Genomic DNA, 25608 nt, shown 5'->3' on the forward strand with positions numbered 1-25608 from the left:
ATCCAAGCGCAAGCAGCATGCGGCAAACCAGTCCCACCCACCCTTTCCTTCAACGACTGTCTGTCCCACCTGTGACAGAGACTGCAATTCCCATATTGGACTGTACAGTCACCTAAGAACTCACTTTTAGAGTGGAAGCAAGTCTTCATCGATTTCGAGGGACTGCCTATGATGATGCCTATTCCAACAGTGGATAGTCAAGGGGCTATGGGGGGGGGGAGGAACTTAACACAATCACAATCACTTCGGAGATGGTACTCAGTAAGATAATGAGACTAAAGGTGGATTAATCCCCTGGACCTGATGGCTTGCATCCTAGGGTCTTAAGAGAAGTAGCGGCAGGGATAGTGGATGCATTGCTTGTAATTTACCAAAATTCCCTGGATTCTGGGGAGGTCCAGCAGATTGGAAAATTGCAAATGTAACACCCCTATTTAAAAAATGAGGGAAACAAAAAGCAGGAAACTATAAACCAGTTAGCCCAACATCTGTGGTTGGGAAGATGTTGGGGTCCATTATTAAAGAAGCAGTAGCAGGACATTTGGAAAAGCAAATTTCGGTCAGGCAGTCAGCATGGATTTATGTTTGACAAATTTGCTGGAGTTCTTTGAGGATGTAACGAACAGGGTGGATAAAGGGGAACCACTGAATGTGGTGTGTTTGGACTTCCAGAGGCATTTGACAAGGTGTCACATAAAAGGTTAGTGCACAAGATAAAAGTTCACGGGGTTGCGAATAATATATTAGAATGAATAGAGGATTGGCTAACGAACAGAAAACAGAGAGTCGGGATAAATGGTTCGTTCTTGAGTTGCCAATCAGTAACCGGTGGGGTGCCGCAGGGATCAGTGCTGGGACTCGAACTATTTACAATCTATATTAACGACTTGGAGGAAGGGACTGAGTGTAACGTAGCCAAGCTTGCCAAGATGGGAGGAAAAGCAATGTTTGAGGACATCACAAAAAATATGCAAAAGGACGTAGACAGGCTAAGTGAGTGAGCAAAAATTTGGCCGATGGAGTATAATGTTGCAAAGTGTGAGGTCATGCACTTTGGCAGAAAAAAATCAAAGAGCAAGTTATTATTTAAATGGAGAAAGATTGCGAAGTGCTGCAGTACAGTGGGAGCTGGGGGTACTTGTGCATGAAACACAAAAGGTTAGTATGCAGGTACAGCAAGTGATAAAGAAGGCCAATGGAATCTTGGCCTTTATTGCAAAGGGGATGGAGTATAAAAGCAGGGAAGTTCTTGCTACAGCTGTACAGGGTATTGGTGAGGCCACACCTGGAATACTGCATGCAGTTTTGGTTTCCATATTTACGAAAGGATCTACTTGCTTTGGAGGCAGTTCAGAGAAGGTTCACAAGGTTGATTCCAGAGATGAGGGGGTTGACTTATGAGGAAAGGTTGAGTAGGTTGGGTCTCTACTCATTGGAGTTCAGAAGAATGAGAGGTGATCTTATCGAAACTTATAAGATAAACGTATAGCAGGATAGTTAAGATGAATACATGGCTTGAGGAATGGTGCAAGAGGGAGGGATTCAAATTCCTGGGACGTTGGAACCGGTTCTGGGGGAGATGGGACCAGTACAAACCGAACGGTCTGCACCTGGGCAGGACCAGAACCAATGTCCCAGGGGGAGTGTTTGCTAGTGTTGTTGGGGAGGGTTTCAACTAATATGGCAGGGGGATGGGAACCTATGCAGGGAGACAGAGGGAAATAAAATGGGGGCGGAAGCAAAAGGTAGAAAGGAGATAAGTAAAAGTGGTGGGCAGAGAAATCAAAGGCAAAAATCAAAAAGGGCCACGTTGCAACATAATTCTAAAAGAACCAAGAGTGTTCAAAAAAACAAGTCTGTGTCTCAATGCAAGGAGCATTCGTAACAAGGTGGATGAATTAACTGTGCAGGCAGCTGTTAACGGATATGATGTAATTGGGATTACAGAGACATGGCTCCAGGGTGATCAAGGCTGGTAACTCAACATCCAGAGGTATTCAATATTCAGGAAGGATAGACAGAAAGGAAAAGGAGGTGGGGTAGCGTCACTGGTTAAAGAGGAGGTTAACGCAATAGTAAGGAAGGACATAAGCGTGGGTGATGTGGAATCTATATGGGTAGAGCGAAACACCAAAGGACAGAAAACACTAGTGGGAGTTGTGTACAGACCACCAAACAGTCATAATGAGGTTGGGGATGGCATCAAACAGGAAATTAGGGATGCGTGCAATAAAGGTACAACAGTTATCATGGGTGACTTTAATCTACATATAGATTGACCTAACCAAACTGGCAGCAATACGGTGGAGGATGATTTCCTGGATGGTTTTCTAGACCAATGTGTTGAGGAACCAACTAGAGAGCTGGCGATCCTAGACTGGGTGATGTGTAATGAGAAAGGACTAATTAGCAATCTTGTTGTGCGAGGCCCCTTGGGGAAGAGTGACATAATATGGTAGAATTCTTTATTAAGATGTAGAGTGACACAGTTAATTCTGAGACTGGGGTCCTGAAGGATCGGCAGAAAGGAAAAGGAGGTGGGGTAGCGTTGCTGGTTAAAGAGGAAATTAATGCAATAGTAAGGAAGGACATTAGCCTGGATGATGTGGAATCGGTATGGGTGGAGCTGCGGAATACCAAAGGGCAGAAAATGCTAGTGGGAGTTGTGTACAGACCACCAAATAGTAGTACTGAGGTTGGGGAAACATCAAACAAGAAATTAGGGGTGCATGCAATAAAGATACAGCAGTTATCACGGGTGACTTTAATCTACATATAGATTGGGCTAACCAAACTGGTAGCAATGCGGTGGAGGAGGATTTCCTGGAGTGTATTAGGGATGGTTTTCTCGACCAATATGTCAAGGAGCCAGCTAGGGAGCTGGCCATCCCAGACTGGGTGATGTGTAATGAGAAACGACTAATTAGCAATTTTGTTGTGCGAGGCCCCTTGGGGAAGAGTGACCATAATGTGGTAGAATTCGTAATTAATAGATGGAGAGGGACACAGTTAATTCAGAGACTAGGGTCCTGAACTTGAGGAAAGGTAACTTCGATGGTATGAGACGTAAATTGGCTAGATTGGACTGGCGATTGATACGTAAAGTGTTGATAGTGGATAGGCAATGGCAAACATTTAAAGATCACATGGATGAACTTCAACAATTATACATCCCTGTCTGGAGTAAAAACAAAATGGGGAAGGTGGCTCAACCGAGGCTAACAAGGGAAATTAGGGATAGTGTTAAATCCAAGGAAGAGGCATATAAATTGGCCAGAAAAAAACAGCAAACCTGAGGACTGGGAGAAATTTATAATTCAGCAGAGGAGGACAAAGGGTTTAATTAGGAGGGGGAAAATAGAGTACGAGAAGAAGCTTGCCAGGAACATAAAAACTGACTGCAAAAGCTTCTAGAGATATGTGAAGAGAAAAAGATTAGTGAAGACAAACGTAGGTCCCTTGCAGTCAAAATCAGGTGAATTTTTAATGGGGAACAAAGAAATGGCAGATCAATTGAACAAATACTTTGGTTCTGTCTTCACTAAGGAAGACACACATAACTTTCTAGACATACTAGGGGACCGAGGGTCTAGTGAGAAGGAGGAACTGAAGGATATCCTTATTAGGCGGGATATTGTGTTAGGGAAATTGATGGGATTGAAGGCCGATAAATCCCCAGGGACCTGATAGTCTGCATCCCAGAGTACTTAAGGAAGTGGCCCTAGAAATTGATTGCTAATTAGTCCTTTGTCATTGCACAGTCGAGGTTGGCCAGCTCCCGAGTTGGTTCCTCGACATATTGGTCTAGAAAACCATCCCTAATACACTCCAGGAAATCCTCCTCCACCGCATTGCTACCGGTTTGGTTAGCCCAATCAATATGTAGATTAAAGTCACCCTTGATAACTGCTGTACCTTTATTGCATGCATCCATAATTTCTTCTTTGATGCTGTCCCAAACCTTACTACTACTGTTTGGTGGTCTGTACACAACTTCCACTAGCGTTTTCTGTCCCTTGGTATTCCGTAGCTCCACCCATACCGATTCCACATCATCCAAGCTAATGTCCTTTCTTACTATTGCATTAATTTCCTCTTTAGCCAGCAATGCCACCCCGCCTCCTTTTCCTTTCTGTCTATCCTTCCTAAATGTTGAATACCCCTGGATGTTGAGTTCCCAGCCTTGGTCACCCTGGAGCCATGTCTCCGTGATGCCAATTACATCATACCCGTTGATTGCTATTTGCGCAGTTAATTCGTCCACCTTATTCCGAATACTCTTCGCATTGAGGCACAGAGCCTTCAGGCTTATCAGTCTAACACACTTTGTCCCTTTAGAATTTTGCTGTAATGTGGCTCTTTTTGCTTTTTGCCTTAGGTTTCTCTGCCCTCCACTTTTACTTTTCTTCTTTCTATCTTTTGCTTCTGCCCCCATTCTACTTCCCTCTGTCTCCTTGCATAGGTTCCCATCCCCCTGCCATATTAGTTTAACTCCTCCCCAAGAGCACTAGCAAACACTCCCCCTAGGACATTGGTTCCGGTCCTGCCCAGGTGCAGACCGTCCGGTTTGTACTGGTCCCACCTCCCCCAGAACCGGTTCCAATGTCCCATGAATTTGAATCCCTTCCTTCTGCACCACTTCTCAAGCCACGTATTCATCTGAGCTATCCTGCGATTCCTACTCTGACTAGCACGTGGCACTGGCAGCAATCCTGAGATTACTACTTTTGAGGTCCTACTTTTTAATTTAGCTCCTAGCTCCCTAAATTCGTCTTGTAGGGACCTCATCCTGTTTTTTACCTATATAGTTGGTACCTATATGTAACACGACAACTGGCTGTTCACCCTCCCTTTTCAGAATGTCCTGCACCCGCTCCGAAACATCCTTGACCCTTGCACCAAGGAGGCAACACACCATTCTGGAGTCTCGGTTGCGGCCGCAGAAACGTCTTATCTATTCCCCGTGCAATTGATTCCCCTATCACTATCGCTCTTCCACTCTTTTTCCTGCCCTCCTGTGCAGCAGAGCCACCCACGGTGCTATGAACTTGGCTGCTGCTGCTCTCCCCTGATGAGTCATCCCCCCCCCCCAACAGTACCCAAAGCGGTGTATCTGTTTTGCAGGGGGATGACCGCAGGGGACCCCTGCACTACCTTCCTTGCACTGCTCTTCCTGTTGGTCACCCATTCCCTATCTGGCTGTGTGCCCTTTACCTGCAGTAAGAACAGTTCACTAAACATGCTATTTACATCATTCTCAGCATCGTGGATGCTCCAGAGTGAATCCACCCGCAGCTCCAGTGCCTCAGTGCAGTCCGTCAGGAGCTGCAGGCGGATACACTTCCCGCACACTTAGTCGTCAGGGACAGCGGAAGCGTCCCTGACTTCCCACATAGTACAGGAGGAGCATGACACGTGTCCGAGCTCTCCTGCCATGACTTAACCCCTAGATAAACTTAATTTGGCAACAATAATGCTAAAGGTTACTTACTGATAAAGAAAAGAAAAAGAAAAACTACTTGCCAATCACTTACCCCCTTGGCTGTGACGTCACCTTTCGATTTCTTTCTATTTCTTTTTTGCCTCCCTGCTGCAGCTGCATCAGCTGGCCTCTTGTAGCCTCCCATCCACTCCACCTCCTCTCTGACGAAGAACTCCTGCTGACTGATGGGCCACTTGTCGGCCTCCCTGGACACCCGCTCCACCTCCTCTCCGACGATGAACTCCTGCCGACTGATGGGCCTCTTGTAAGCCTCCCTGGACATCCGCTCCGACCATGAACTCCCGCCGACTGATGGGCCCCTTGTAGGCCTACCTGGACACCCACTCCACCTCCTCTCCGACGACGAACTCTCGCTGACTGATGGGCCCCTTGTAGGCCTCTCTGAACACCCGCTCCGCCTCCTCTCCGACGACGGACTCCCGCTGACTGTTGTGTCTCTTGTAGGTCTCCCTGGACACCCGCTCCGCCTCCTCTCCGACGACGAACACGCACCGACTGGTTGGCAGACAGAAAGTAGAGAGTAGAGATAAACGGGTCCTTTTCAGAATGACCGGCAGTGACTAGTAGGGTGTCGCAAGGCTCAGTGCTGGGACCCCAACGATTTACAATATACATCAATGATTTAAGATGAAGGAATTGAGTGTAATATCTCCAAGTTTGCAGACGACACTGAGCTGGGTGGCGGTGTGAGCTGTGAGGAGGATGCTAAGAGGCTGCAGGGTGACTTGGACAGGTTAGGGGAGTGGGCAAATGCATGGCAGATGCAGTATGATGTGGATAAATGTGAGGTTATCCACTTTAGCTGGCAAAACTATGAAGGCAGAATATTATCTAAATGGCGGCAGATTAGGAAAAGGAGAGGTGCAGTGAGATCTCGGTGTCATGGTACATCAGTCATTGAAAGTTGGCATGCAGGTACAGCAGGCGGTGAAGAAGGCAAATGGCATGTTGGCCTTCATAGCTAGGGGATTTGAGTATAGGAGCAGGGAGGTCTTCATGTAGTTGTACAGGGCCTTGGTGAGGCCTCACCTGGAATATTGTGTTCCATTTTGGTCTCCTAATCTGAGGAAGGACGTTCTTGATTTTGAGGGAGTGCAGCGAGGTTCACCAGACTGATTCCCGGGATGGCGGGACTGACATATGAGGAGAGACTGGATCGACTGGGCCTGTATTCACTGGAGTTTAGAAGAATGAGAGGGGATCTCATAGAAACATATAAAATTGTGACGGGACTGGACAGGTTAGATGCAGGAAGAATGTTCCCGATGTTGGGGAAGTCCAGAACCAGGGGTTACAGTCTAAGGATAAGGGGTAAGCCATTTAGGACCGAGATGAGGAGAAACTTCTTCACTCCGAGAGTGGTTTACTTGTGGAATTCTCTACCTCAGAGAGTTGTTGATGCCAGTTCGTTAGATATATTCAAGAGGGAGTTAGATATGGCCCAGACGACTAAAGGGATCAAGGGGTAAGGAGAGAAAGCAGAAAAGGGGTACTGAAGTGAATGATCAGCCATGATCTTACTGAATGGTGGTGCAGGCTGGCAGGGCCGAATGGCCTACTCTTGCACCTATTTTCCATGTTTCTATGAACTTAAAGAAAGGTAACTTCGATGCTATGAGACGTGAATTGGCTAGGATAGACTGCCGAATGATACTTAAAGGGTTGACGGTGGATAGGCAATGGCATACATTTAAAGATCACATGGATGAATTTCAACAATTGTACATCCCTGTCTGGCGTAAAAATAAAACAGTGAAGGTGGCTCAACCGTGGCTAACAAGGGAAATTAGGAATTGTGTTAAATCCAAGGAAGAGGCATATAAATTAGCCAGAAAAAGCAGCAAACCTGAGGACTGCGAGAAATTTAGAATTCACCAGAGGAGGACAAAGGGTTTAATTAGGAAGGGGAAAATAGAGTATGAGAGTAAGCTTGCAGGGAACATAAAAACTGACTGCAAAAGTTTCTATAGATATGTGAAGAGAAAAAGATTAGTGAAGACAAACGTAGGTCCCTTGCAGTCAGAATCAGGTGAATTTATAATGGGGAACAAAGAAATGGCAGACCAATTGAACAAATACTTTGGTTCTGTCTTAGAAACATAGAAACATAGAAAATAGGTGCAGGAGCAGGCCATTCAGCCCTTCTAGCCTGCACCGCCATTCAATGAGTTCATGGCTGAACATGAAACTTCAGTACCCACTTCCTGCTTTCACGCCATACCCCTTGATCCCCCGAGTAGTAAGGACTTCATCTAACTCCCTTTTGAATATATTTAGTGAATTGGCCTCAACTACTTCCTGTGGTAGAGAATTCCACAGGTTCACCACTCTCTGGGTGAAGAAGTTTCTCCTTATCTCGGTCCTAAATGGCTTACCCCTTATCCTTAGACTGTGACCCCTGGTTCTGGACTTCCCCAACATTGGGAACATTCTTCCTGCATCCAACCTGTCCAAACCCGTCAGAATTTTAAACGTTTCTATGAGGTCCCCTCTCACTCTTCTGAACTCCAGTGAATACAAGCCCAGTTGATCCAGTCTTTCTTTATAGGTCAGTCCCACCATCCCGGGAATCAGTCTGGTGAATCTTCGCTGCACTCCCTCAATAGCAAGTATGTCCTTCCTCAAGTTAGGAGACCAAAACTGTACACAATACTCCAGGTGTGGCCTCACCAAGGCCCTGTACAACTGTAGCAACACCTCCCTGCCCCTGTATTCAAATCCCCTCGCTATGAAGGCCAACATGCCATTTGCTTTCTTAACAGCCTGCTGTACCTGCATGCCAACCTTCAATGACTGATGTACCATGACACCCAGGTCTCGTTGCACCTTCCCTTTTCCTAATCTGTCACCATTCAGATAATAGTCTGTCTCTCTGTTTTTACCACCAAAGTGGATAACCTCACATTTATCCACATTATACTTCATCTGCCACGCATTTGCCCACTCACCTAACCTATCCAAGTCACTCTGTAGCCTCATAGCATCCTCCTCGCAGCTCACACTGCCACCCAACTTAGTGTCATCCGCAAATTTGGAGATACTACATTTAATCCCCTCGTCTAAATCATTAATGTACAATGTAAACAGCTGGGGCCCCAGCACAGAACCCTGCGGTACCCCACTAGTCACTGCCTGCCATTCCGAAAAGTACCCATTTACTCCTACTCTTTGCTTCCTGTCTGACAACCAGTTCTCAATCCACGTCAGCACACTACCCCCAATCCCATGTGCTTTAACTTTGCACATTAATCTCCTGTGTGGGACCTTGTCGAAAGCCTTCTGAAAGTCCAAATATACCACATCAACTGGTACTCCTTTGTCCACTTTATTGGAAACATCCTCAAAAAATTCCTCAAAAAATTCCAGAAGATTTGTCAAGCATGATCTCCCTTTCACAAATCCGTGCTGACTTGGACCTATCATGTCACCATTTTCCAAATGCGCTGCTATGACATCCTTAATAATTGATTCCATCATTTTACCCACTACTGATGTCAGGCTGACCGGTCTATAATTCCCTGCTTTCTCTCTCCCTCCTTTTTTAAAAAGTGGGGTTACATTGGCTACCCTCCACTCGATAGGAACTGATCCAGAGTCAATGGAATGTTGGAAAATGACTGTCAATGCATCCGCTATTTCCAAGGCCACCTCCTTAAGTACTCTGGGATGCAGTCCATCAGGCCCTGGGGATTTATCGGCCTTCAATCCCATCAATTTCCCCAACACAATTTCCCGACTAATAAAGATTTCCCTCAGTTCCTCCTCCTTAATAGACCCTCTGACCACTTTTATATCCGGAAGGTTGTTTGTGTCCTCCTTAGTGAATACTGAACCAAAGTACTTGTTCAATTGGTCTGCCATTTCTTTGTTCGCCGTTACGACTTCCCCTGATTCTGACTGCATGGGACCTACGTTTGTCTTTACTAACCTTTTTCTCTTTACATACCGATAGAAACTTTTGCAATCCGCCTTAATGTTCCCTGCAAGCTTCTTCTCGTACTCCATTTTTCCTGCCCTAATCAAACCCTTTGTCCTCCTCTGCTGAGTTCTAAATTTCTCCCAGTCCCCAGGTTCGCTGCTATTTCTGGCCAATTTGTATGCCATTTCCTTGGCTTTAATACTATCCCTGATTTCCCTAGATAGCCACGGTTGAGCCACCTTCCCTTTTTTATTTTTACGCCAGACAGGAATGTACAATTGTTGTAATTCATCCATGCGGTCTCTAAATGTCTGCCATTGCCCATCCACAGTCAACCCCTTAAGTATCATTAGCCAATCTATCTTAGCCAATTCATGCCTCATACCTTCAAAGTTACCCTTCTTTAAGTTCTGGACCATGGTCTCTGAATTAACTGTTTCATTCTCCATCCTAATGCAGAATTCCACCATATTATGGTCACTCTTCCCCAAGGGGCCTCGCACAATGAGATTGCTAATTAATCCTCTCTCATTACACAACACCCAGTCTAAGATGGCCTCCCCCCTAGTTGGTTCCTCGACATATTAGTCTAGAAAACCATCCCTTATGCATTCCAGGAAATCCTCCTCCACCGTATTGCTTCCAGTTTGGCTAGCCCAATCTATGTGCATATTAAAGTCACCCATTATAACTGCTGCACCTTTATTGCATGCACTCCTAATTTCCTGTTTGATGCCCTCCCCAACATCACTACTACTGTTTGGAGGTCTGTACACAACTCCCACTAACGATTTTTGCCCTTTAGTGTTCTGCAGCTCTACCCATATAGATTCCACATCATCCAAGCTAATGTCTTTCCTAACTATTGCATTAATCTCCTCTTTAACCAGCAATGCTACCCCACCTCCTTTTCCTTTTATTCTATCCTTCCTGAATGTTGAATACCCCTGGATGTTGAGTTCCCAGCCCTGGTCATCCTGGAGCCACGTCTCCGTAATCCCAATCACATCATATTTGTTAACATCTATTTGCACAGTTAATTCATCCACCTTATTGCGGATACTCCTTGCATTAAGACACAAAGCCTTCAGGCTTGCTTTTTTAACACCCTTTGTCCTTTTAGAATTTTGCTGTACAGTGGCCCTTTTTGTTCTTTGCCTTGGGTTTCTCTGCCCTTCACTAAGGAAGACACATATAACCTTCCAGAAATACTAGGGGACTGAGGGTCTAGCGAGAAGGAGGAACTGAAGGAAATACTTATTAGTCAGGAAATTGTGTTAGGGAAATTGATGGGATTGAAGGCCGATAAATTCCCAGGGCCTGTTAGTCTGCATCCCAGAGTACTTAAGGAAGTGGCCCTAGAAATAATGGATGCATTGGTGGTCATTTTCCAACATTCTATCGACTCTGGATCAGTTCCTATGGACTGGAGGGTAGCTAATGTAACACCACTTTTTAAAAAAGGAGGGAGAGAGAAAACAGGGAATTATAGACCGGTTAGCCTGACATCGGTAGTGGGGAAAATGTTGGAATCAATTATTAAAGATATAATAGCAGCACATTTGGAAAGCAGTGACAGGATCAGTCCAAGTCAGCATGGATTTATGAAAGGGAAATCATGCTTGACAAATCTTCTAGTATTTTTTGAGGATGTAACTAGCAGAGTAGACAAGGGAGAACCAGTGGATGGTGGTGTATTTTGACTTTCAAAAGGTTTTTGACAAGGTCCAGGTCCCACACAAGAGATTGGTGTGCAAAATTAAAGCAGATGGCATTGGGGGTAATGTATTGACGTGGATAGAGAACTGGTTGGCAGGCAGGAAGCAAAGAGTAGGAATAAACGGATCCTTTTCAGAATGGCAGGCAGTGACTAGTGGGATACCGCAGGGTTCAGTGCTGGGACCCAAGCTATTTACAATACACATTAATGATTTAGATGAAGGAATTGAATGTAATATCTCCAAGTTTGAAGATGACACTGAGCAGTGTGAGCTGTGAGGAGGATGCTAAGAGGCTGCAAGGTGACTTGGACAGGTTAGGTGAGTGGGCAAATGCATGGCAGGTGCAGTATAATGTAGGTAAATGTTAGGTCTTGAATAAAGAATCTGACCAGATACTGTAAGCTCAAAGTAATGTGTGACCGTAGTCCTTTATTTCAGGTCTCCAGAGTGCCTCTCCAGCCTGTGAGGCCTCCTTATGTACAGGTGATTCCAAGGGATGTGGGATCCCTTGGGACTTCAGGGGATGAGCCCTTTGGTAGTTAAACAAGGTATTTACAGATTTACATATGTAACAACATCCACTTTAATGGCAAAAACAGGAAGGCAGAATATTATCTGAATGGTGACAGATTAGGAAAAGGGGAGGTGCAACGAGACATGGGTGTCATGGTACATCAGTCATTGAAAGTTGGCATGCAGGTACAGTAGGCATTGAAGAAGGCAAATGGCATGTTGGTCTTCATAGCGAGAGGAATTGAGTATAGGAGCAGGGAGGTCTTACTGCAGTTGTACAGGGCCTTGGTGAGGCCACACCTTGAAAATGGTGTACAGTTTTGTCTCCTAATCTGAGGAAGGACATTCTTGCTATTGAGGGAGTGCAGCGAAGGTTCACCAGACTGATGCCCGGGATGGCAGGACTGACATATGAAGAAAGACTGGATCAACTAGGCTTATATTCACTGTAATTTAGAAGAATGAGAGGGGATCTCATAGAACCACATAAAATTCTGACGGGATTGGACAGGTTAGATGCAGGAAGAATGTTCCCGATGTTGGGGAAGTCCAGAGCCAGGGCTCACAGTCTAAGAATAAGTTATAAGCCATTTATGACCAAGATGAGGAGAAACTTCTTCACTCAGAGAATTGTGAACCTGTGGAATTCTCTACCACAGAAAGTTGTTGAGGCCAGTTCGTTCGATATATTCAAAAGGGAGTTAGATGTGGCCCTTATGGCTAAAGGGATCAAGGGGTATGCAGAGAAAGCAGGAATGGGGTACTGAGGGAATGATCAGCCATGATCATATTGAATGGTGGTGCAGGCTCGAAGGGCCGAATGGCCGCCTCCTGCACCTACTTTCTATGTTTCTATATTTCTATTGAGGGGACTTGACAAGGTGAATGCAGAGAGGATGTTTCCACTGATGGGGAGACTAGAACTAGCGGGCATAATTTTAGAATAAGGGGTCGCCCATTTAAAACTGAGATGAAGAGAAATTTCTGGTCTCAGAGGATTGTGGATCTGTGGAATTCGCTGCCTCAGAGAGCTGTGGAAGCTGGGACATTGAATAAATTTAAGACAGAAATAGACAGTTTCTTAAACGATAAGGGAATAAGGGGTTATGGAGAGACTGCAGGGAAGTGGACCTGGGTCCCTGATCGGATTAGCCATGATCTTATTAAATGGTGGAGCAGGCTCGTGGGGCTGTATGGCCTACTCCTGCTCCTATTTCTTATGTTCTTATAATGACGTGTTGCACGTGGACTTCCAAAAGACATTTCTTAAAGTGCCACATAATAGGCTTGCCAGCAAAGTTGAAGCCCATGGACTAAAAGAGACAGTGGCAGCATGGATACGAAACTTGCTAAGTGACGGGAATCAGAGAATGTAGTGGTGAACAATTGTTTATCGGATTGGAGGATGGTACACTGCAGTGTTCCCCAGGGGACTGCTTTTTTTAATATATATTAATGACTTGAACTTGGATGTACAGGACAGAAATTGAAAATTTGCAGATGACACAAAACTTGGAAGTATAGTGAACGGTGAGGAGAGTGATCGACTTCAAGTGGACATCGACAGGCTGGTGGATTGGGCGGGCACGTGGCAGATTAAATTTAACGCAGAAAAGTGCGACGTGATACATTTTGGTCGGAAGAACGAGGAGAGGCAATATAAACTAAAGGGTACAATCTTAAAGTGGGTGCATGAACAGAGAGATATGTACACAAATTGTTGAAGGTGATAAGGCAGGTTGAGAAAGCAATTAAAAAAGGAGTACAGGATCCAGGGCTTCATGAATAGTGGCATCGAGTAAAGTTATGATGAACCTGCATAATCCTCTGGTTCAGCCTCAACTGGACTATTGTGTCCAATTCTTGGCACTGCACTTTAGGAAGGATGTGAAGGCCTTGGAGAGGGTGCAGAAAAGATTTACGAGAATGGTTCCAGGGATGAGGGGCTTCAGTTACGTGGATAGACTGGAGAAGCTGGGGTTGTTCTCCTTGAAGCAGAGAAGGTTGAGAGGAGATTTGATCGAGGTGTTCAAAATCATAAGGCGTCTGGACAGAGTAGATGGAGAGAAACTGTTCCCATTGGTGGAAAGGTCGAGAACCAGAATATACAGATTTAAGGTGATTGGCAAAAGAACCAAAGGCAACATGAGGAAAAACTTTTTTACGCAGCGAGTGGTTAGGATCTGGAATGCGCTGCCTGAAAGGGTGGTGGAGGCAGACTCAATTGTGGCTTTCAAAAGGGAGTTGGATAAGTACCTGAAGGGTACCTGTAGAGCTACGGGGAAAGGGCGGGGAGTGGGACTGGCTGAGGGGCTCTTACAGAGAGCCAGCACGGGCTAAATGGCCTGAATGGCCTCTATCTGTGCTGTAACCATTCTATGATTCTACCCCCTCAGTAACATCATTGTTGGCATGGGATCAGCATCCATATGTATACAGATAACGCCTAGCTCTAGATCCTCACCATGTTCCTTGACCCTATGACCAGCTGTGTCTGATACTGAACATCAGGAACATAAAGCCATTGCTTTTGGGCTGCATCAAAAATTTTGCATCCTTGCCGCCTGCTCCACTCTGGCTGCTCACTCAGATTGAACCAGGTACAAGTGGAGCGTTCGACATCCGCAAACCTCGGGACCGAGGCCGTTCCGGATTTCGGAACGTCTTTCCAACATCCCGAGTCCAGAAACACCAAGGCCAAGGTAGGGGGCGGAGAGGAGAGTCAGCGGCCGGGAAAAACCTGCTTGAAGACCTGCAAAAAAGGTAAGTTAAAGTTTTTATTTTTTCATTCTTTTTCAGCGATTTAGTAGTTAAAGGTTTTGTGAATGTAAATTTTTATTTTTTGTGTTTTGGAATTTTTTTTTGATGTTTTTCACCCTAGCAGCGGTAATCGGTTTTAAAAGATGTCTGGATTTCGGAATATTTTCCGGATTCCGTAACATTGCGAATTTCGGAAAGCCGGATTTCGGACACTCAACCTGTAGTATATATTTCTGTGTTCTGTTCAACACTGGGGTAAGTTTTAAACCCAGTAATTTATACATCAATAAGATCATTTACTTTCACCTTTGCATCTACCTCTCTTGGAGTTGCCAACATATGGTTGAACCTATTCAAGGGGCTTCAGTTACATGACATTCACTGTAGTCTGCAAACGTTATGGCATTTAATTAATGGCTGGATATCTGTGCTTTGCTGAGGATGCCATTGAAGGCTATCATTTTAAATGCCTAACCTGAATATGATAGTGCTGAAATTGAAACTCCAGGATAGCTTCATAGTCGGAGCAGCCTCCTCATCATTTGGCTCCTCTGCCAGGTACAGGTCGCTCTGCTCCTGCTGGCTAGGGGCAATAAAGTAAGCAAAGTCGGCTGCTGCAGACACAGTGAATTTCCTCGCCCCATCTCCAACCTCCCATTCCTCTCCAAAGTCCTTGAACATGTTGTCGCCTCCCAAATCCATGCCCATCCCCAGAACTCCGTGTTTGAATCCTTCCAATCCGGTTTCCGCCCCTGCCACAGTATAGAAACGACTCTCATCAAAGTCACAAACTACATCCTTTGTGACTGTGATGAAGGTAAACTATCCCTCCTCGTCCTCCTTGACCTGTCTGCAGCCTTTGACACGGTTGACCACTCCATCCTTCTCCAACGCCTCTCCACCATCGTCCAGCTGGGTGGGACTGCACTCGCCTGGTTCTATTCTTATCTCTCTAATTGTAGCCAGAGAATCACCTGCAACGGCTTCTCTTCCCACCCCCACATCATTACCTCTGGTGTCCCCCAAGGATCTACCCTTGGCCCCCTCCTATTTCTTAAGTACATGTTGCCCCTCGGCGACATCATCCGAAAACACAGCCTCAGTTTCCACATGTTCGCTGATATCACCCAGCACTATCTCTCCACCACTTCTCTCGATCCCTACATGGTCTCTAAGTTGTCAGACTGCTTGTCTAACATCCAGTTCTGGATGAACAGAAATTTTCTCCAATTGAATATTGGGAAGACCGAAGCCATTGTTTTCGGCCCTTGCCACAAACTCCGTTCCCTAGCCACTGACTCCATCCCTCTCCCCAACTTCTGTCAGAGGCTGAACCAGATTGTTTGCAAAAGCAAAATACCGCAGGTGCTGGAATCTGAAATAAAAACAGAAAATGCTAGAAATCTCAGCATTTGTGGACAGAAACCGAGATCACGTTTCGGGTCGGTGACCCTTCGTCAGAACAGGCAAATGTTCAAAATGAACAAATTCTTAAGGAGCACTAAAAGGGGGAGGGGAGGAAGGTCAGTGATGGGGTGTAAAACAGGAGAGATTAGAGAGACAAAAGGGATGATGGGCTGACTTGAGATGCTAATAGCAGAAGTTAGAAAAAGGCAAGTTTCGATAGGGTGTGAATGGCAGGATAATTACCAGCTGCCATGGGAAACAAAGAGAGAAAAAATACATCAGAGCAAAATATGAGTAGAGGTTAAGGTCTGAAATTGTTGAACTCGATGTTGAGTCCAGAAGGCTGTTGAATGCCTAAACGAAAGATGAGGTGCTGTTCCTCGAGTTTGCGTTGAGCTTCATTGGAACAGTGCAGGAGTCCGAGGACTGTTTGCAACCTTGGTGTCATATTTGATCTTGAAATGAGCTTTCCACCACACATCTGCAGCGTAAATAAGACTGCCTATTTCCACCTCCATAACATCGCTTGTTTCCGCCCTTGCCTCAGCTTATCCGCTGCTGAAACCCTCATCCATGCCTTTGTTACCTCCTCACTTCACTATTCCAACGCACTCCTGGCTGGCCTCCCACATTCTACCCTACGAAAACTAGAGGTGATCCCAAACTCGGCTGCCCGTGTCCTAACTCGCACCAAGTCCCGCTCACCCATCACCCCGGTGCTTTCTGACTGCGTTGATTTCCGGTTAAGCAACGCCTCGATTTCAAAATTCTCATCCTTATTTTCAAATCCCTCCATGGCCTCGTCCCTCCCTATCTCTGTAACCTCCTCCAGCCCTACAACCCCCCCCGAGATGTCTGCGCTCCTCCAATTTTGCCCTCTTGAGCATCCCTGATTATAATCACTCAACCATTGATGGCTGTGCCTTCTGTTGCCTAGGCCCCAAGTTCTGGAACTCCCTGCCTGAACCTCTCCGTCTCTCTACCTCTCCTCCTTCAAGACGCTCTTTAAAACCTACCTCTTTGACCAAGCTTTTGGTCACCTGCGTTAATTTCTCCTTATGCAGCTCGGTGTCACATTTTTTATCTCACAATACTCCTTGAAGCACCTTGGGACGTTTCACTACGTTAAAGGCGCTATATAAATACAAGTTGTTGTTGCGTCTGGTCTTGCTCTACTGCTGTAACGTCACCTGAAGTACGACAAGCCGCATTTCTGGCAAACCTGAGGGCGGTGGGGGCAGGACCAGTGGCCAGCCAGGAGGGGTATTCCAGTGGGAAATTGCTCAATCTGGTGATAGACTGCGCCTATAGGTAGGATGGTGCGGGGCGGTAAATTGATAGTTCTGGACGTCCGAGGCGCCCAGGCATGAACTGGGATGCAGAAATACTTTTCTCCCAGGTTGCCAGCAGCATCGTCCTGAATGTCGATCGTCCATTCTGGGAGACTCTCAGGAAATTGGGGAGGGTTGGAAACCCTAATCTCACTCCCATTGTTGCGGAAGTCCTATCCATACATTCAGCATCTTTAGATTTGTTTTGTCCAGTGTCCTGTTTGCTGGCCTTCTGACCTGCTCCCCCCATAAACTCCAATGTCTAAAATTCTGTCATCTCGCTGTTGAGCCATACGAAATTCCAATGTTCAATTAGTTTAAAATCCTCAGCCTCATTGGCAAATCTTTGCAATGCCTCATCACACCTTACCTCTACAGCCTTATGCCCCGCCCATGACCTCAAGTCATTTCACTCCTTTGACGAGCCTCTTGTGTATCCAGCCTTCCCTCTACTCCAGTGTTGGTGGTAAAGCCTTCAGTTATCTTAGCCTCCCTCCCCAAACCCTCTGCCTCTCTATTTCCCTCCCTGCCTTCAACCAAAACCTCGTTTAACTCTCCCTCAAAAGCTTGGCGTCTCCTCTCTTCCTCTTTTGAGAAATGTTTTGGCCGGTTTTCTACTTTAAAAGCGCTGTGCAGGTTGAACCTTCCTTATCCAGAACTCTCTTATCCGGAACCATCCCTCATGCAGAACTATTCCCGGCCACTCCGACATGAACAAATTGAAGTCCGTCCTCGCTGCCGACTCCCGCAATCGCTGGCCTGACCCCGCGATCCACTTTCCACTTCCACTGCCCCACACCCCCCCCCCCCCCCATGATCTCTCTGCCGCACTCCCAGCCCCAAGCTAGCCAGCCCCGATATCCCCTTGCTCAGTACCTGTACCATCCAATTTAACGTGACCACCCCTCATCCAGAAAAATCCTTTATCCAGAACAGACCAGGTCCCCGAGGGTTCCGGATAAGGGAAGTTCAACCTGTATCAATGTAAGTTATTGTTAAAAAGCATTTTCTCGTCAAATCGGCAGCTAGAAATCCAGTGAACACCTGAAGTAGAAAGCTGTACCTTAAAGCAGAAGATATGCTCTATTGGACTGTTTGATCATTTTAAATGCTACAGAGACAGTAAAATACGTTTATTAGTGACTCTGTTGCCCCTTGTTAATGTGTTTATCTTTAAATATTGCAAGCATGTGGATGTTGGGTTATCGAATAACCTGCTGTGTGGGCTCATGAATGGGTGATTTACGAAAGAGCAGCTGGCGGAGCTGTGCCCCAGCAAGGTGTCTGTGTTAAGAGGAAGAAATTATTTTTTTTTAAATCCTGCTCATAAGGCTCTGAACGTTTAGAATGCCCCTGCTATGATGGTATAAAATTCTCTTTCAGTGTAACATGAAGGGCAATCGGCAATACTGCTCATTCACGGAATCACATTAGGGCGAGTTCTCCACATGATGTTCCTTCCCATTGCCTTGCGTTTGGATGTAAAAGCTCAATATATCACTAATTTTGGACCGGTCCTGCTCGCCTACTCTGCTCTCTCGGGCTGTATGCACCCTTTGACTTAAATCTGGCTCAATGTTAATGCTTTAATAACCTGATGAGTAATCAAACTCCTGTGCTGATCGCCCTCTCTCTGATCCCTTGGCAAATGCAGGAGAACAGGACACCAGTGCTGGAGAGTCAGGAGAAGAGATCTTAATATACTGAAGTTTTTGCTGGTGTTTTGGACTTTGATATTTCAAAATTACATTCTCGTACATACATTTTAGACACCCACCATTACTGAAGTCCTAGTGACAGCACTAAACCAGGACGGGATCTCATTTCAGTTAAAGTGTGTGTAGGCTACATGGCCTTTCCTAAAGATGTTCTGGCCTCTATATGTTCATTAATATAAATTTCTGTTTTTCCTTTTGTCTTTCTTTATTAAATAAACAAGGGCACCAGAGATTGATTTAATGATTCTATTGATTCTGTTTCCTGTAACTGGGATACCTTGTGCATCATAACTTGTGATTTATGATTTCACTTTATCTGACAACCTTGATACTTAAACCTATTACAGTGGGATCTTGATTGTCCGCACTCCATTACCATAGTCTGGATTATATCCACAATCATTTATATGGGGGCTGGGATATAGTTTTGCATAAACTAGCTAAAAGGCAATTGAGTGTTCTTAATTGATTTTATACTGACTCTGGGTTCATGACCCAACAGGATAAGCAGTTAAAATGTCGATGTTCAATGGTAAAATTTACTATCCAGGCAGCTCTGAAATGTAGCTTTGGGTCAAGAAACTAGTGGAGTGACGGCTTCACGCCTGGAAGACCCACAGGAAGCAGGTTGCCAACATATATATTTCAAGAATGTATTTAAAATGAATGCGCGGATGAGATGCACTTTTTAAAATATGGGTCATTTCTGTAAATATTGGAGATTTGATAAGGTAATCTGAATAAGTCACGGTGCCAAACTAAATATCGATGGGTTCTTAACTATTCACCAGGTTCCATTAACTGCTAGCGGATCCTCTCCAGTATTGCAGATAATAGAGGTTCCACTGTATAAATGTTATGCATAGGGTTTTTTTTTCATGCTAACGGAACATCATTTGGACTCTGATAATGCTGTATTAGCTGCATAGTTTTAACTAAAGTCATAATACTAATAATGAAATTAGAATAAACATAAAGTTTTCATAAAATAGTGATCAAAATTATTCAATTTTGTTCCCTGCAGATAAGCCTCAAAACTGGGACACATGGTACGAGAGCAAGTTTGACGATTGTGGAAAAGAGGCCTGCCTATCATTTTCAAAGGATATTTTGTGTTCTCGTGTTACAGTTGACCATAACTACTATGCCATCTGTCAGAACCTGCTCTCTAGGTATGCCACTTGGCGTGGTACAACTGGAGGGCTCCTGCATAACCCTCCTGTAGAAATTGTCAGAGTTGGCAGACTGGAGGCCTTGCTTGAAGAATGCGCCAACCCAAAGAAAGAATATGGTCGATTCCAGGCAGCAAGAGAATTGCGAGACTACCTTGCAAAGCTGAACAATAACGTAAGGTAGCTCAAAATGGGGTCTTGTTTTTCACACTGCTCTAGATTTGTGACTGCAGTTGAATTGAACGTGAGAGTTGTTCCTGTGTAGAATGTAAACTTGTGTTGAATGAAACTATGCAGATATGGCACTGCACAGGGTGATGATTCATTCGTGGGACATCTGCAAACCAACGTGTGGGACTGATTATCTGCTTAGAGCATTGAGCTATTATTGACTTGTTCTCAGATTGCCTGTGGGGTAGTTCAGCTGAAGACCAGCAGGTCACTGGAGATAATAGACTCTGACAGGTTTATTGATTGCACACATGTCAAAGGGCAATTGACATAACACAGCATTATTGTCACAATTTGTGAGGCTGATGCCCTTACTGAGGAGGAAACCTTGCTTAACTTGAAAGCCTGTTGAAAGGCTTTACCTACTGATGTTGTCTTGCGTTTCTATATTTTGAATAAGGAAATCATTAAAAAAAAGTTTGTATTAAAAAAAACTTACATGTACTGCCATCAAAATGAATGTGCAAAATTTTGATACAAGTTTGCCCATACTACCTTTCAAATATGTGAACATATTTGTAATTTATCATCTGTAAACTAAACCACTGAGAAAATATGGCATTGAGGTATACTGTCCAAAACCTTAAACCATTCCCTCATTGTTAAGCAATAATTTCATGTTCTGCAAAGGATAGGTAGAGGAAAAAACTCATTATTTTTAATTGTTACGCAAGGTGTCTGTGAGCATGAAATAGTTAATTTGTTTCGAAGCAGCGACATTAAAAAAAAGGCCAGGATAATCATTTCATGACCTGTAGGGTGTACTTCTAAGAGAATTAAGTTGAATATTCTGTAAATAAAATTAGGAGAGCTTCCTTTCTAAGGGGAGAGGAGGAGGCAGACACACAAGCGTCTAGTATTTGAGCGTATACCAAAGAATAAGAATTGTTCCAAAATTACCCTCACCTTGGTAGATGAAAAGAAACCTATTTATTGAATTAAACTCTAGTAGAAGTATGCTGAGGATGTCGTTCACTAGCTGCAGGTATTTATATTAAAAATGCATCAACTAACACTGGGATAAGGTTTTTGGTCACAAGTTTACATTTGTCACGTGCTTGACTGGTTTCATTTTTGATTGATTTACTGGGCTGACACAGATGGATGGCAGTTGCTTTCTGCTGTGTATTACATGTTGGTACAGTATTGTAATTTGAACTTAGTTTAGGGTGAGCCATTTTCCATTTTGTTTAACTAAACTATATTCATTTGTTTCCAGTTTAAAAAAAAAAATGTGTTTGGCACGTTAAACAAAAAGCCTCGCTGTTTGTGTGGAAATGGGGTGAAAAACCTGCTTTTGCTGCTGATTAGCTGAAGTGCAGCGACACCATTGCCAGCTACATTCATGCTTGTGGTTCAATCTGGATAAATGTTAAGCTCTTCCCCATAAACCAATTTTGTGGCTTTAATCTCCATTTTAAATCACACGCTGATGCTTTTGATTCTAAAACTAGTTCGAGTTGGCTTCATTGCAGGGGATTGAATGCTGAACATCACCACAAAGCAATAGTGTTTATTTTTCTTTTAAAAAAAAAACTTCTCAGACACTGAAGTAATCAGATTACGATCTGTTTAATGGTACAGATTTAGCTTCTATTGTGTACTTATAAGTTGTTAGTTGACATGGTTGACTCCAGAGATTTTTGAATGGGATTTTTTGAGGTTTGTAAATGCTGGAAAATGCTGTCTTCACTTTTTTTTGTATGTTCTCATTTAGTTTCATGTTTTATCAAAATTGTCTGACTCACTGTGCCTTTCATTCAAAAGTTGTCTTTATAACTTAAAGTGGATTCATATAATAAAACTTTACTTATTAAAACTTCTTTTTGTAGTTACTGCTCTTGGAAAACACTAGTCCGAATTTTTAAAAGAGTTACCTTCTATTTAATGCGGAGATTGGTAGCGGTAATGTGCATTCCAGCCAGGCTGTGCTCTCTCTACACTGCCTGGTGAGTACAGGTACTACTATTCTCCTAATTAGCCCAGAGAATTACAGCAACAACATTTGTAAAAACCTGTCCAATTACTTTTTGTAGAGTTGCTATTCATTCATCTAATACTACTTCACTGGGTAGCGCCCTTGGTGGTAGGAGGCCCAAGGTTTGGTTGGGGGCAGGCATTGGGGGGTCCAGCGATGCACTGGGGTTCAGAATGGGGGGACGGGGTGGTCACAGCCATTGTACTCACCACGTGCTGGAGGAGGAGAGGAGACCAGGTCATCAGTGGTGAAGGAGAGGTCCAGGGGGAGGAAGTGGACGGCTGATAGCCTGGTCCAGTTGCCGCAGGAGGTCCAGCCGGGAGGTCCAGGTCGCATCGAGTCAGCAGGAGGTCCAGCTGGGAGGTCCAGGTCGCGTCGAGTCGTCTAGTCACTGCAGGAGGTCCAGCCGGGAGGCCCAGGTCTCAACCTCAACCTCAGTAGACACCTCAAGTCGCTAGAGAAGTACCACCAGCGATGTCTCCGCAAGATCCTACAAATCCCCTGGGAGGACAGACGCACAAACATTAGCATCCTCGACTAGGCCAACATCCCCAGCATTGAAGCACTGACCACACTTGATCAGCTCTGCTGGGCAGGCCACATAGTTCAAATGTCAGACACAAGACTCCTAAAGCAAGCGCTCTACTCGGAACTCGTTCACGGCAAACAAGCCAAAGGCGGGCAGAGGAAACGTTACAAGGACACCCTCAAAGCCTCCCTGATAAAGTGCGACATCCCCACTGACACCTGGGAGTACTTGGCCATAGACCACCCTAAGTGGAGGAAGTGCATACGGGAGGACGCTGAGCTCCTCTAGTATCGTCGCCGAGAGCATGCAGAAATCAAGCGCAGGCAGCGGAAGGAGCATGCGGCAAACCAGGCTCCCTGCCCACCCTTTCCCTCAACGATTATCGGTCCCACATGTGACAGAGACTGTGATTCTCATATTGGACAGTATAGCCACCTAAGAACTCATGCTAAGAGTGGAAGCAAGTCTTCCTCGATCCCGATGATATGATGACTACTTCACTATTATTCACCCAAGCAAATTTGTGTGAATCTCCATACTAGTGTTTGCACTTCACTCTACCAGACCTATTTTGGAATGTTTTTCAGCCTCCTGAAATTGTTGACTCATATAGATTTGCGGTTTCATGGGCATCCTCCAGAACCTCAGCCATATTGCCATTCTTCATGTGCGAGCTAGACATGAGCGTCAATAGGCTATTTGACCATGTAGAGCATCATAACCACATTTGATTATTTCCTCGCCCAGCATCTACACATGGGCACTTTTCAGAAAGAGTTTCTGAATATCTATCAGGAGCTAGATGATTTCCCACCTTCTTAGTCTGGTTCGCTAAAGCCAATTATAGCACACCTATTTTCATATTAGCTAAGATCAGTTCACTCAGCACAGACCAGGAATTAAACCCGATAGCTTCCTGGGCCAAATGGCTTAGTTCCATCTTATATTTACAGGCTGAGCCACCAGGGAAGCTATTTATATTTGTTCTAAAACAAAGAAATGCTATTCAGTATTGGCAGTTCACGTAGTTTGATCACATTGTTCATATTTTTGGAGCCTATTGTAACCTTCCAATTATTTCATCGAAGTCTTGAGATTCTGAAACCTCACAAAATTTTACTTTTTGGAATGTCTGGTACATATAGTTTATCCTCTTTGTTACTTGATTCATGGGAGCTGTTGTTTATAGTACTCCTTTCTGCTCCATGCCTCTTGGCTCACGCTCTAATTCTCATACAACTCTCTATGCCCAAGCCTGTCTCTGCTTTCTCCGATCTGTGCTGCATCTGGCTCAAGTCCTTAGTCTGTGTCTGCTCCCTATTCTCTCAGTACGATTTCCTCCCTTATCTCTGTCCTCCTTCATTCTGCTCGGCTCCCTAGATATTTTTTCCTTTCAAAACAGCTTGTTACTGATTCAACAGAGACTAGCCAAGGTTTTAATCGATTTTACTTGTTTTTAAATAAAGCATTTTAAATACTTTGGGGGTTTATTTCAAAGATGAAAGGTGAGATAAAGACTGAAGTTTGACAACAAATAACAAGATAAAAAGGTGGCAATGAGAGGGGGGGAAAGGTCATCATCATAGGCAGTCCCTCGTATCGAGGATAACTTGCTTCCATGCCAAAAAGGGATGAGTTCACAGGTGTTTCAATGAAGGACCTAATATTCCAGATCCCAAACTACATCCTGAAGGGTGGAAGATGCCTGTGCGTGGATTGTTTTAACGTGGGGTGGCCGTTGCACACCAGCCACCACACGGGCTTGACAGAGCTAGGTCATGGTCCAGGGGCAAGGGTTAATCAAGACGAAAACATAGTGATAGTTTTTCTTTTTCTTTTCTATATCTGTAAGTAACATTTAGCATTGTTGTTGCCAATTTAAGTTTATCTAGGGGTTAAGTCATGGCAGGACAGCTCAGACACATGTTATGCTCCTCCTGTACTATGTGGGAAGTCAGGGGCGCTTCCAGTATCCCTGATGACTACGTGTGCAGGAAGTGTATCCGCCTGCAGCTCCTGATGGACTGCATTGCGGCACTGGAGCTGCGGGTGGATTCACTCTGGAGCATGCACGATGCTGAGAATGACGTGAATAGCACGTTTAGTGAGTTGGTCTTACCACAGGTAAAGGGTACACAGCCAGATAGGGAATGGGTGAGCAGCAGGAAGAGCAGTGCAAGGAAGAGCAATGCAGTCATCCCCCTGCAAAACAGATACACCGCTTTGGATACTGTTGAGGGGGATGACTCATCAGGGGAGGGCAGCAGCAGCCAAGTTCATGGCACTGTGGGTGGCTCTGCTGCACAGGAAGGCAGGAAAAAGAGTGGGAGAGCTGTAGTGATAGGGGATTCAATTGTAAGGGGAATAGATAGACGTTTCTGCTGCCGCAACCGAGAATGGTATGTTGCCTCCCTGGTGCAAGGGTCAAGGATATCTCGGAGTGGGTGCAGGACATTCTGAAAAGGGAGGGTGAACATCCAGTTGTCGTGGTGCATATAGATATAGGTAAAAAAAACGGGATGAAGTCCAACAAGACAAATTTAGGGAGCTAAGAGCTAAATTAAAAAGTAGGACCTCAAAAGTAGTAATCTCAGGATTGCTACCAGTGCCACGTGCTAGTCAGAGTAGGAATCGCAGGCTAGCTCAGATGAATACGTGGCTTGAGGAGTGTTGCAGAAGGGAGGGATTTAAATTGCTGGGACATTGGAACCGGTTCTGGGGGAGATGGGACCAGTACAAACCGGACGGTCTGCACCTGGGCAGGACCGGAACCAATGTCCTCGGAGGAGTGTTTGCTAGTGCTGTTGGGGAGGAGTTAAACTAATA

The 25608-nt window shown here is 44.9% G+C and overlaps 1 protein-coding gene across 6 annotated transcripts in view; it reads left to right on the forward strand.

Moving 5' to 3' along the window:
- The window catches only part of dipk2ab (divergent protein kinase domain 2Ab), a 318082-nt gene extending 295988 nt beyond the window's left edge, over positions 1 to 22094 (forward strand). For all 6 annotated transcript variants that reach the window (XM_070883666.1, XM_070883665.1, XM_070883669.1 and 3 more), the window contains one exon: positions 19897 to 22094. In XM_070883666.1, coding sequence (XP_070739767.1) covers positions 19897 to 20228 — 332 coding nt within the window. In that variant the 3' untranslated portion in view covers positions 20229 to 22094. The remainder of the gene's footprint in view (positions 1 to 19896) is intronic.
- Positions 22095 to 25608: the final 3514 nt, after the last annotated feature.

Source organism: Pristiophorus japonicus, chromosome 6 (assembly GCF_044704955.1).
Source record: "Pristiophorus japonicus isolate sPriJap1 chromosome 6, sPriJap1.hap1, whole genome shotgun sequence".
Classification (NCBI taxonomy): Eukaryota; Metazoa; Chordata; class Chondrichthyes; family Pristiophoridae; genus Pristiophorus; species Pristiophorus japonicus.